The sequence below is a fragment of the Eulemur rufifrons genome, chromosome 30 (assembly GCF_041146395.1).
Source record: "Eulemur rufifrons isolate Redbay chromosome 30, OSU_ERuf_1, whole genome shotgun sequence".
NCBI lineage: Eukaryota > Metazoa > Chordata > Mammalia > Primates > Lemuridae > Eulemur > Eulemur rufifrons.
Genome location: NC_091012.1, coordinates 27,155,655 through 27,168,840, shown reverse-complemented (window position 1 = coordinate 27,168,840; position 13,186 = coordinate 27,155,655). Strand labels below are relative to the sequence as shown.

Here is a 13,186-nt window from a genome sequence, read left to right as displayed (position 1 = left end):
GTGAGAAGAGGAAGCAAGAGGTATTCATGAAGTTCTATAGGACCACAAGAGAAATTCTTGCAAAGGCTGGTAAAGACATTCTCAAGGGTTTTTACCACAGTATGACATCAGGGAGTTGGCAGTAACCTAGATGCCCCATCACTAGGGATATGTATCGTTAAAATCTATGAAATATTCAGCAGCAGCTAGAAACAACAAACTAGGTGTATACACAACATTGTGGAAATAGCTCAAAAACATAGTATTGAGTAAAACAGCGGGAAACAGATTTATAGTCCAGTACGATCTCTGTAAATGTAAAATGCATACACAAAACACTACCTGTCTTAAATTATCAAGGATCTATATCAAACATATTGTAGTTTGGGTCTAGAAGAAAGAGGGGGGGGATTGATAAGGATGAGGAAAACTAATATAAACAATATAAAATAAGATAAACAAGAGAGGGACCTTGTAGGGACTGATGATGAAAATGTGCTGAGAATTGAGGAGCAAAGTTAACTCAACTCTCTGCACCTGAGGTAAAATAACTAGCTAATAGGAATCCGGCTGATAACCCTAAGGGGAAGGGCATCCGTGGCGCCCAAGAAGCACGTGCAGAGACATGAAGGCACGAAAGTGCATCATTTGGTTCAAAGAACAGTACCAGGTTGAACGTGGCTTGTAGTAAAAGTGGTTGTGAAGAGCTGACATACTTGAAAGTCCTGGGTAAATTGCACAACATCTTACATGCGGAAGGTATAATCATTCTAATCAATATGTCCCCTTTTACTACATTGGGGTTAAAGATGATGCTCTGCTCCCATTCAGCCTATGGTGGGATCCTCTTTCAGCCCTATTAGGGTCTTTGCCTCTTGTGACTACTCCAAAGACCCTAGTTCAATGGGTCACTCCTGTTTACTATGACCTCAAGGAATGTGACCCTTGATCTACTGCTTTAAAGCTGGAATTCCACCAGCTGCAATGTTGCTTCTCTGCCTGGGAGTGGGGTGGGCAGGGAATTGGAAGCCCAACAATGCGTCTCATTCAGGGGTACCTGCTGTGGGAAGTTCAACCCCGCCTTTGCCAACTCAGTGCTGCCAGTTAACTCTCACCTGTCACCTTCCAGTTGGAATCATTTCCCCTTCTCTGACTACTCCTCCACCCCAGATTGGGTCATGTTCCACTATCATATGTATCTATTCTTCACAGCCTTTAGCACAGTTGCAACTCCACATTTACTTTTCTGATAATTTATGCCCATCTACTCACCTAGGTTCCAAGTTCAGTGCTGGCAGTCTTTTCTTTTTTGCTTACCAATGTCTCACTAGCACTTAGCACAGTGCCTGGCACATGGTAGGTGCTTGAGAAACTTCTCAGTTGGATACAAGCATTCCAGATAACGGGAACATGGATACAGGTGGATACAAACACGGTGCAAAGGCAGGAGTAAGAAAGGTAAGGTTTGTTCTACAACAGACGGTAACAAATTGCAAGAAGGTGCACCGGTCCCAGACACAGGTTGTGTGAGTGCTACACATGTCTGCCCCACCCTCTGGTACAGGGTGGACAATAAAAGTAGGGGCGGAAATGCACTTTGAAGAAATTAGCAAGTGCTTAACACATTCCTCTTTAACGTATGTCAAGTATGAAACTGAATTGAGGAAATGGGAGTATGTGGGTCCGTGCTGGGTCTGAGGAAGGACTAACATTTCCAGAAGTCCTGACCCAATGCATTGACCCTCAAAGGGCACTGGATGTCTACACAGAACACCCCAAAAATCCCTTGGTGGGGAGGGCATGACTTTCTGCCCACTGCCTCTAAGGGTCACACAAGCCTGGGTCACCGTGGTTGCCACCGTTACTTAACTCAAAGTCTTCTCCAATCTAATTCTTCGCCATTATTCTTGTCCTCCACTCCACCTGCAGCTCAATCATGCTCTATGCTACTTTGAAAATACCAAACCAAACATCCCCCTTCAATCCTAGCGAGGTAGAACCCACATAACCGGATGAAGTTGATCTCCAAGGGAGGCCCTTTCCCACACCTCCACTTGCACCTCAACATAAATGTGCATTCTGGCCCTCCCCAGGCGACGCGAGACAGTAGAACCGGTCGCTTCCCTTCCCGCCTTCCCGCTCTTCGCGGAGCCCGCGCACACCCAACCCAGGCGCCTTACGTCGGACCGGCACTCTAGTCGGCTCTCAACAGCGCGCATGCGCGTGCGCCCGGTCCGCTAAGGAAAGAGAGGGCGGGGCCGAGGGGCTGGGCCCACGCGGGGGAGGGACGGCGTCGGTCACATGACACGGTTTGACTGTTTACACGCGCAGCGGGCCGAGCGTTCGGCCTCAGTCAGGCGCTCGGCTCCGTTTCGGTTTCACTTCCGGTGAAGGGCCGCCTCTGAGCGGGCGGCGGGCAGACGGCGAGCGCGGGCGGCGGCGGTGACGGCGGCGCCGCTGCCGGGGGGCGTGCGGCAGCGCGGCGGCGGCGGCGGCGGCGGCGGCGGCGGCGGCGGCGGCGGCGGCGGCGGCTGGGCCTGGAGCGCCTGCAGCCCACCTCTCGGGGGCGGGCTCCCGGCTCGAGCAGGGCTGTCGAGAAGATGGAGGAGCTGGTGGTGGAAGTGCGGGGCTCCAATGGCGCTTTCTACAAGGTACTTGACTCCAGGGCAGGCCCCATATTCGCCCTCCCTGCCCTCCCTTTTCTTTTCAGCGTCGGCGGGAGACAGGCTTAGGGCCCTCTTTCCGAGTGCCGTTCCTGGGTGCTAGGACGCGTTCGGCGGGATGTTGTTTGGGAGGGAAAGACTGGACTTGGGGCCTGTAGGAAGCCCCTGGAGCCACGCTCGGTCTCCGACAAGAGAGGCCCCAGCGCCTATCGGAATGAGAAACGGGCGAGAAGAGGAGGGTAACGTTTCCAGGCCAAGCCCAGCCAGGGAGAGCTGGGGATGGGCGAGGGCGGGCGGCAGGTAAAAGATCCCGGCGGGAAGGGTCAGAATCAGCTCCAAGTGATGGCTTATTCGTCCTTTCCTAAATATCCTCTCCCAGTGGGATCCGGGCCTGACGTGTGGGTAGATGTGGAGGAGCCGGGGGCGCTTCAGTCGGGCTGCCTCCTGCCGCGCAAAGAGGATTTAAGGTCTCCTTTGGCTTTGCTTTTCTGGTCCAGCTTTGGGACTTCGGAGAGCTCCCCAGTTCTGGGCGAGGGGTGTGGAGAAAGAGTAGTAAGCAGTAGTTAGCACCAAACCACAATGGCAACTGATTTTTAGCGGCTTCTCTTTGTGGATTTCAGAGGAGATTTTAGACCCAAAAGTTTCAGGAAGACCCCCAACATATCCGAGCAGTTCATTTTTAAAGAAGTTGGTCATCGTGAATATTCGTGCCCCCCCTTTTTATAAATAGGGGTAAATTCAGGAATACAGATGTTTCGGTGTTTAAAAATATTATCAGCTCTGCCACTTAAAAATTTTGTGTATGTGTCTGAGTCTCTGAAGACCTAAATATTTGCAACGAAACTTCAGAAATTAACTGAATGTGTATTATAAATAGGAATTTTAAAGCCTGAGTATTTAGAAATATTTGTTTTGTGCTCTTAAGAACTTGACCATATTCCCTTTGACTTTGTAGTGTTGCAGTGGACTGGATTGTTGCGGTTTTAAATAGGCGTTCATGGTTTTATTATGCTTTTTAAACATACACTGTTGCAAAGGAACTAACATCTTACATTTTTAAAAGGAACGTTAAAAAAACATTTTAATGCTGCAGTGCGTTGCTTGGTAGGTACCTACTGTAGAACTAGTAATCTACAAATTCTCGTTTCCTCTTGAATGTCTGTAACTTCTGTAATATCCCCCCTTACTACAGTATTTTGTCAATAGAAGGTGCACGTGGAAGGAAGCATGGGAAATAGTTATTATCATTGTCCACAATTGTTAAATTTGTTATAGGATTACTTGGATGTTTCAAATGGGACATATTTGGCTGTAGGAAAATAAACAGTTGACTTTATTTGACATATATGTTTACCAATTTTGTGGAGAAATTTGGAGATTAATACATTTCATACATGAGTAAAGTATGTAAACTCTTTCATACTTGTAGCAGAAAGATAAACCCTTTTGCCGTAAAAGGAAGCAAAAAGTAACCCAGCATTTATGTTCATAATAGTCTCACAATATAAAATTGTTTTAGTCGGCTCTTCGGTCAAAATTTCAGCTGCATTTATTTCATTGATCCATATTTTCTACTGGTTAGTTTGTGTAGAATCGTTCTGGGTCAGGATTGGTAGTTTTGGTCACTATATTTGTGGCGCTAACTATAATATGTATATGAGTAGGGCCTAAAGGTTAGGTAGTATTCGAATTGATCTGTGATGTAAGCTTAGATTGGACACCGCTGAAGTTTGCTTAGCATAGAGGGCAAGTAGCACATCCTGGTGTGGAAGGATTTATTGTTCTCTTCTAGCAACCTATGATTTGCTCTAGTGATTTTGCTTGCAAACTGACTGGAATATAAGAAATGCCCTCTATTTTTGCTGTTAAGTACCCCTTTTTGGTTTTGTTTTTTTAACAAAGTTGCTTAATTTGAAGGTGAATAAAAAAGAATAGGTTGTCCTTTAGTTCTGTGAAGAGAGTAATACTTGAACAAATGTGTGCAGAGAAATTGCTGTTATGTTTGTTTAAGGTGGATTTCTAAGAAAACCTCAAATGATCTGTATTGATGGAAAAACAGTTTCTATGATGAAAAGGGTTGAAATTTTTATGTGACTTGTAATATTGATTTGATTTATAAAAGTAAAGCAAAAGTAAACTGAGTTTCTTGTCCAATGGGATGGACAGGAAAGACAGGAAATAAAGACCAGTGAAAAATGAACTACTGTGGAGAAGTTTTACATTTATGGAAGAAGAAATAGGAACCTTGTTCATCAAATTGATAGAAAGCTATAAAAACTAAACAAATCAAATGACATTAGTATAATCAAATTCAGACTTTGATTTGCTTAACTGAACCACCATATTCTTTTTTTTTTTTTTGTCTTTTTTCCTCTTTTTTTATTGCTTCTCAACACTATTGCATGAACCACCATATTCCTAAGGACAATTCTCCATTGTCTGAGCAGGTTGTCCAAGTTTGCAGTATAAACTGGATAGAGTATATGCTGGGAACTGTTTGATTCTTTCTTTTAAAAAAATAGCTCAGGCTCAGGATTCAGAATTAACAGAACCATGAAACCTAAACCCTAAGATTATAACAACTCTCCTCTACTTTTTTCCCTGTGGTGTTTATTCTTAAAAACCTAAAAGATTTAATAATCACCAGCACCACAGGTATTCTTTGACTTAGAAAAAGTTGGTCCCCTGTACCACTTCTAGAGCCCTTAGGGGGTATATTTTTTAAACTGTGAAGCTACTTTTCATAAAATCTTTACAAACATCTTCTAAATGACTAATGTCAAAATACAGTCTACATTCTAGGGGCATCTGCTCCAAATAATGCAGTTTTCTTTGGTCTAGGAGTTATAATGTGTTGAGAATGATAATGAATTAACTCCATTTTAGATATAGAATGCCCATAATTCCAGTACAAATGCATTAATAAATCCTAATATTTGTAGGCTTTATGTGCTAGCATGAAAATTACTAAAGAAGGATAAATCATATGTTGGAGACGTAAGATAAAAACCTTTTTGTTTTCTGAAAATACAGTAGCTCATAGAAGATTCGTTATTGTGATAGTGTGTAATTATGCTAAATGACAATTTTATTGTTAGATTATACTTTAATATTTTAAGTTTGGTATCTGGGAAGACAGACATTCATTTGGTGACTATTCTTATGGCAGCTGGAAGCTAAATATGATAAAATGTACAAACGAGGAAATTTTTTTTTTTTTTTTTTTTTTTTTTTTGAGACAGAGTCTCACTCTGTTGCCCAGGCTAGAGTGAGTGCCGTGGCGTCAGCCTCGCTCACAGCAACCTCAAACTCCTGAGCTCAAGCGATCCTCCTGTCTCAGCCTCCCGAGTAGCTGGGACTACAGGCATGCACCACCATGCCCGGCTAATTTTTTCTATATATATTTTTAGCTGTCCATATAATTTCTTTCTATTTTTAGTAGAGATGGGGTCTCGCTCTTGCTCAGGCTGGTCTCGAACTCCTGAGCTCAAACGATCCGCCCACCTCGGCCTCCCAGAGTGCTAGGATTACAGGCGTGAGCCACCGCGCCCGGCCAAGAGGAAATTTTTTTTTTTTAAATGAAGACATTATTAGTGGCCCAACATGCCATAGCCTGCTAGAAATTACTGTTTTACTACAAATAAACTTGCACAGGGTTTGTAAATGTTTAAGTTTATAAATAAACTTTCATAAAATGCAAATAAACTTGCATTCATGTTTTCTCTGAAGTCTCTTGAGCTAACTTTGCATAAAGGTGTTATTCTGTACTTCCAGGAAGTGAATTATTCAGGTCAGCCACATTTTTTTCTTCCCAGAGTCTAAATACCCTTTTTAGTGTTTAATATCTTTGTGGATGCATCCTTTTTTCCACTTTTGTCTTTTTTTTTTTTTTTAACTTTTTTTCCTTTTTCTTTCTCCACATATCCTTTTTTTTATTATTTTTATATGGAACGCTTCACGGATTTGCATGTCATCCTTGTGCAAGGGCCATGCTAATCTTCTCTGTATCATTCCAATTTTAGTATATGTGCTGCTGAAGCGAGCACATCTCCACATGTTCTAAATCCCCTTTTGAACTGTGCATTTTCCAACTCCATACTCAAGTATTCTCATAACTTCCAAATGATTAATTAAATGCAAAATTCAGTGGTATAGTATTTGGGTTTCTGATTTTTGCCCACTATAGGAATGTGCTTCTTGCAATGATTAGAATCATGATTATGGTAATAGTTAACAGGTGCTGAGTGCTTTCTAGATGCCAGGCACTGTTCTAGGTGCTTTATCTCTGTTATTTAATCCTCCTCCACAAATTTGAGATACCGTTATTCCCATTTTTTTTAGATGAGGATGTAGATATACAGAGAGATTATGGCAACTGTCTTAGTACTAAGAGGCAGAGCTACTAAGGGTGGGATCTAGGATTACAAATCAGGCATCTCGCTTCTGAAGTGATGAAATTTAGCTTGAAGAAATTAATTTGATTTCCTGCTCAATTTACAATTTCATTGTGGTCTTTGATTGTGTATTTGTTACTACAACACTGCCTTAGCATCCTCTAACTATAATTGAAAGGTTATGTTAACCAATTTTTGCTATTGATACAAAGATGTCAGGAAATCTTTGATCCTGCTAATAAGCTTGTTTTTGTTACATTGGGAGTATTTCAGAAATACTGAAATTAGAATATATACACACGAGGAAAATTAATAACTCATTAATATTGTTTGCTCTCTACATGTCTGTGTTGTCTTTTGGTCAGGATGAGCCAGAAAGAATTGTATTTTTTTTATGATTTGTAGTAAATGCCTTTATGAAATGAAGTGTTCTGGACATATGCTATGGTTGGAAGGACTGTTTTTTTTTTTTTTTTTTTTTTTTTTTTGAGACAGAGTCTCACTCTGTTGCCCAGGCTAGAGTGAGTGCCGTGGCGTTAGCCTAGCTCACAGCAACCTCAAACTCCTGAGCTCAAGCGATCCTCCTGTCTCAGCCTCCCGAGTAGCTGGGACTACAGGCATGAGCCACCATGCCCGGCTAATTTTTTCTATATATATTTTTTGCTGTCCATATAATTTCTTTCTATTTTTAGTAGAGATGGGGTCTCGCTCTTGCTCAGGCTGGTCTCGAACTCCTGAGCTCAAACGATCCGCCCACCTCGGCCTCCCAGAGTGCTAGGATTACAGGCGTGAGCCACCGCGCCGGCCGGAAGGACTGTTGATGAGGTTTATTGTTTCTGTTTGTTCATTCCCTTACAGTGTCAGTGCCCATATACAAAGGGGGACAAAGTGATAACTCACTTTATGTATGAAGCCTTGGGTTTTAGTCGAATTTTATCACATTTCATATGTCCCTATCCTCTCCTGCAGGTTTTCCTTAGGGAAGAATATTTCACAATGTTGTAAGTTTTTTCTAATGAAAATTATCATAGCACTACATGTTCTGTCTTCAGTAAGTGGTAAAAGCCTACTGGTACTGTAGTAGTTGTATTCAGTGGTGGTTGGGGGCCTACACTGAAACTTCTACCCTCGGTAACCTTTCTTGTCACCAGTGTCTCCTGTTTGTAAGACAGCTTACTAAGCTCTAAGGGGTGTAAAGCGTAGTAGAGGGATAAGAGTTTACCCAAATAGGGATGGACTTTCTTTGTTTCATTAGTCCTGGTAAGTAATGTTTGATTTGTATTGCTCTAGTCATTACATACTTTGGTTAAGTATGATTTTTGTGATTGTCTCTTTGGTCCAGTAGCCTGTAAATTGGGGATTTTTAAAAATTTCATATTTATTCCCCCCAATGGAGAACCTGTATCTGTCTTTAACTGTACTTTGTCACCTTTCTCAAATCCTAAATAGTTTCATCACATTTTTTATTCCCAGTGTCTAAGTAGCCTTTTAGTATTTAGTATCTTTGTGGAAGCATCTTTTTCTTTCTTATCACAATTTTTAAAGCTTTTAAATGTGCTTCTTGTTGGGATCTAACTCTTCCAAATGCAAGAGGATTTATGGTTCTGCATCTTTTGTAAAATATGTTCTCTGCTTTATCTCTCATTTATGTAGTGCCAGCTACGTGTGTAATTTTATTACAACCACCTTAGGAGGCTGATCCAGTTCCTTACATGCAGACAAAGAGTCTGAGGTCCAGTGATCACTTCTTGAAGAGTCCCACAGCTGTTATGTGGTAGAGCCAAGATTTTGAACCTAGGTCTGATTCACAACTCTTAACCGCTAAGCTCACTGACTCCAATAAGAGCTCTAGCTCTCATCTAGTACAGTGTAGTTCCTTTTTTGCATTCATTTAAATTCATTCAATTTACTGTCTTTGGAAACCTCTCAGGAATCTCCTCAACCTGTTTTCTCCACAAACACCCAACTTTGCTTGATAGATAGGGATCACAACAAAAGGTAGTTTTCCAAGTTGGTGATGGGTGGGGTGATAGTGCTCTGGAGGTAGCCAGAGAAGCAGGGTATGGGGGAAGGGGGTAAGGGAAGGGTCAAAAGGAGGGTTACTGGAGAAAGTTTGATGAGAAACAGAAAAAGGAACCCTTGTTGGAGTGAGGGTTTAATAAAAGGCCTTAGAAGTCACAGGAGGAGGTGTTTGCCATTGGTGTGAGTGCAGACCAGAGGCAACCTATGAGTGTCTTTTATTCTACTTATTAAAACAGCAACTAGAAGGTATCACATGCCTTCTGCTTTCACTTAATATGCAAACGGTGACTAAAAATGACTGATTTTGAAACAATCATACAAACATTCATATACAGATAAGCCTCATTAACTCGGAAAGCAGCGGCCCTGTTAGGCTATGATGATTACTCAAACAGCTTCTGACACTACATCCGAAATTGCATTCAGAGCCTGCAAAATCTAATTTCTTTTTGAATAGTCACAACACTTGCAGATCTTCCTCTTTTGAGGGAATGTTTGATTTTAGGAAATAAGCAAATGTGGTGAATAACTATGATTTAAACTGGGCAGTAATTTTTAGGCAAATAGAAAAAAAAATATAGCGATGTAGTAATAAGGCTGACATTACAGTGCTTTTATGATGGGTCTGAAAACACTGTCCAACATTTGTAAATGTTTTACATCAGCGCTCTCTACTACTAAGCCGTATGTGGCTTCTGAGTACTTGGAATGTGTCAAGAGTGAATGGGAGACTGATTTTAATTTTATTTAATTTTAATTAATTTAAATGTAAATAGCCACACATGACCAGTAGCTTACCATGGTGGACAGCATGGGTGATAGTATTGGAAAGATGCTTGATTTACTGAGAATAGTTCTTCACCCAGCTCTAATAAGGTTCTATTAGCTGACTAAAGTACTTAACATTTTTAGCATATAACATACAGTAAGGAACTAATGTTAGTTACTGCCAAGACAGGCAAACATTATAAAACTTTAGATAAGGATGAAGACAAAAGCAATGGCCCTTCTTTGTAAATAAGGAATCGATCAATCACCTGCTAATAAGAGTCTTGATTTTAATTCATAATATAATGCCACCCCCAAAAAGCAGATTGTTAATTTGTCATTAGCCATCATGTAAAGACAAAGGAGAAATACGGGCCAGGGAAGTTCTCCTTCCCATTCTCCATAGTTTTTATGATTTAGATTACAAAACTAAGAGCCTAACAGTGACCAATTCCTGCCAGTTTAACTCAAAATCTGGTTTCTCTGTTGCTGAAGTAATAGTGTGAGGCAAGCAGTCTGGTAGAGCACTGGGGGCATGCACCGTTATGAAATCTAGTATATTCTAAAACATTATGGTCAATATTAGAGTTCTCAAGATATGCTGTAGAAATAATAATTTAGCCACCTTGTGTATAACAGAACACGTGGATGCCATTATAGTCCACTTTGATCTTACAAAGGAACTTTAATCTTTTAGCATAGCTTTACTTTTAGTCATTTAAGCTTTATTTCAGAAATTTGGTATCTCTAAGTTGCTTCCATGTCAGCGTTTTCCAGGGCCCTGCCTCAGCTTCCATAGTTTTTCTTAGGAGCAGCTAATTAATACTTGACTCCATATGCTTTAATTTGATATTTTGGGAAGTTCTGTTTTTTTAAAAGCATCCTTTTATGTCAGGTCTTTGAAGACATATTTGCTTACCAAGACGTTTGCATTGAATCTCATATGTTTAAAATATTTATTGGGAACCCATTATATGCCAGAAATTGTACCAGTTACTGGGGACACAGAAGTTAAAGAATGGTCTTAATCTGAACTAGTTATCTTCTCGATATCCAATATGGATATCAATATCCAAAGTCACAAGGATTTACTACAATGTTTTCTCCCAAGAATTTTATAGTTTTAGCTCTTACAATTAGGTTACTGATGCATTTTTGTTGATTTTTGTATATGGTATGAGGTAAAGGTCAAAATTTAAAATATTTTCTTTTTGTATGTAGATGTCCAATTGTCCCAGGTCCATTCGTTGAAAGCACTATTTTTTGCCATTGAATTGTCTTGACTTCTTTGTTGACAAAGGATTTATTTCTGTCATATGCAAGCTGTTTCTCAATGTCTAAGCCTTTGTTCCTGCTGCCCCTTAGACCTAGTGAAATTCCTCTCCATCTTCCACTCCCTTTTGTTTGGTTAATTCTTCCTTATCCTTTAAGGTTCAGTAGGAACCTCACCTTCTTCAGTATGTCTTCCCTTATCAACCTACTGCTACCACCCATGCACATACCTTTTCTCCAAGTCTGAGAGAGGAACCTCTTAGGCAATGATCCATTTAATATTAATAGCTATTCATTGTGTTCATATTAGGCATTTTTAAATACAACTGAGTAAGACCTGATATTACCCTCAGGAAGCTTATTGCTAGTGAGAAAATGGGCTATAATAACAGAATGGGGTAAGTTTATAGTAGGGATAGTCATAGGTTGCTATGAAAGTGCAAAGAACAGGAATTTAACCTACTCTTCTGGGTTTTCCCATTGAAGGTGACCTCTGAATTGAAACGTAGACGACTGATAGGAGATACCTAGGTAAAAAGAGGGGAAGGACAATAGGAAAGAAAGAAGAGAGAGGCCCAGAAACTTCAAAGTATGGCACAACTAGTTTAGCATTGCTGGATCACAAACTCAAAGGATGTGAAAGATGAAGCTTGAGGGGTAGGGGCAGATCATGACTAGCCTTTTACAGCCAGAGGAGTTTGGCCATGATCCTACAGGCAGGGAGAAACCACTGAAAGAAACATATACAGAACAAATCTGGGTAAGAAGCTTAAATCTCTCCAAGCCATTTTAAAATGAATGGAGATATAAAGCCCTTTGCATTTCTTTATGCTTTATCCTATTCTTCTAATTGTCAAAAAACAAACAAACCCAAACCCTCCTTTTCTGTACCTACTAAAAACTTCATATTATAGAATTACAACAGCATGCTGGTTAAAGAATTCTTGATAATTAGTTAGCTATTACTTTAGTTCTGTCTGCAGATTACTAGCCATTGTGTCATCAGATATAAAAGATTTAAACCTCTGGATTTTATGTTATATTTTTCTCCAAGGCCTGTGAGACTGAGAATTTAATTAAACTGTAGCAAGTGGACTTTTTTAGTGGTGTTTGCAGCATATGGTTGTTATATTTAATCATTTACTGTTGTATTCTCCTAAAATTTTATTAAGGAGAAAAGATAGGTTACAACAGGTCTATACTGGCTAACATGGCTCTGGAGCAATTTTCTTAGTTTTCAATAATTCTAGCCTAAAGTTTATGTCGAGCTTTGCACTCACCACCACATTGTAATTTTCATGATATTTGTCTCTCTTCTGAGATGTGGAACTCTTTGGAGCAATGTTTTTTATTTTAATTTTTTATTTTAACTAGCACATAGTAGGTGGCAATATAGATGTGATTAATGAATGGTCCTCAAAAACTGACCCCCATTTGAAGCTCCATTTTATTCTTAAAAACGTAAAAATAAAAGTGATTTTTAAGCTTAAATTAATTCAACTGTGGTGTTTTTCTTACAGGCATTTGTAAAGGATGTTCATGAAGATTCAATAACAGTTGCATTTGAAAACAAGTAAGTCTCTTGATACAGAATTTTAATGTCCAGGTGCTTTAATATTTTATGCTAATTCCTTTTATACTCTTCATTTTTTTAATTCAAGTTTAGTATGAGTGTTTTTCAGGAATGGATCATTATATTACTAACCAAGATGTTTCTGAACAACCTAATATTAAGCCAGTGGAATGGTCCTTAGCAGACATTCCTGCTAATGACCTCAGAGGTCCCTGATTGTGTAATATTGATCCTTACATCTCAGTTCCCTTGAATATGAAGAAACAAACCAGATTCTTCTATATTAGTAACTGAGAGCTTGGATAGGATTATTTGTGATTTTTAAAAGATGGAGATGAGATGAAGGGATTCATGAGTATTGGTTTAAAAAAAAAAAACTCCATGTGAGTTTGGTAACATAACATCTAAAGCTGATAGCTTTAGTTATCTAGTATATTTTTTAAAATTTTTTCCTCACAACACATAAGGAGCAACATTCTAGTATATTTTATCAGAAACAATCATTTACCCATTAA

The 13,186-nt window shown here is 39.9% G+C and overlaps 1 protein-coding gene and 1 non-coding gene across 7 annotated transcripts in view; one reads left to right on the top strand and one right to left on the bottom strand.

Moving 5' to 3' along the window:
- The first annotated feature begins 2,327 nt into the window (after positions 1 to 2,327).
- FMR1 (fragile X messenger ribonucleoprotein 1) overlaps positions 2,328 to 13,186 on the top strand; it is a 43,069-nt gene continuing 32,210 nt past the window's right edge. For 3 of the 6 annotated variants that reach the window (XM_069462992.1, XM_069462989.1, XM_069462987.1), the window contains exons 1-2: positions 2,328 to 2,630; positions 12,619 to 12,671. In XM_069462992.1, coding sequence (XP_069319093.1) covers positions 2,580 to 2,630; positions 12,619 to 12,671 — 104 coding nt within the window. In that variant the 5' untranslated portion in view covers positions 2,328 to 2,579. The remainder of the gene's footprint in view (positions 2,631 to 12,618; positions 12,672 to 13,186) is intronic. The other 3 variants (XM_069462991.1, XM_069462990.1, XM_069462988.1) reach the window with 1 other exon arrangement.
- LOC138379255 (U6 spliceosomal RNA) lies at positions 6,582 to 6,688 on the bottom strand. Its single transcript, XR_011232036.1, has one exon. It is a non-coding gene; the product is annotated as a U6 spliceosomal RNA (small nuclear RNA).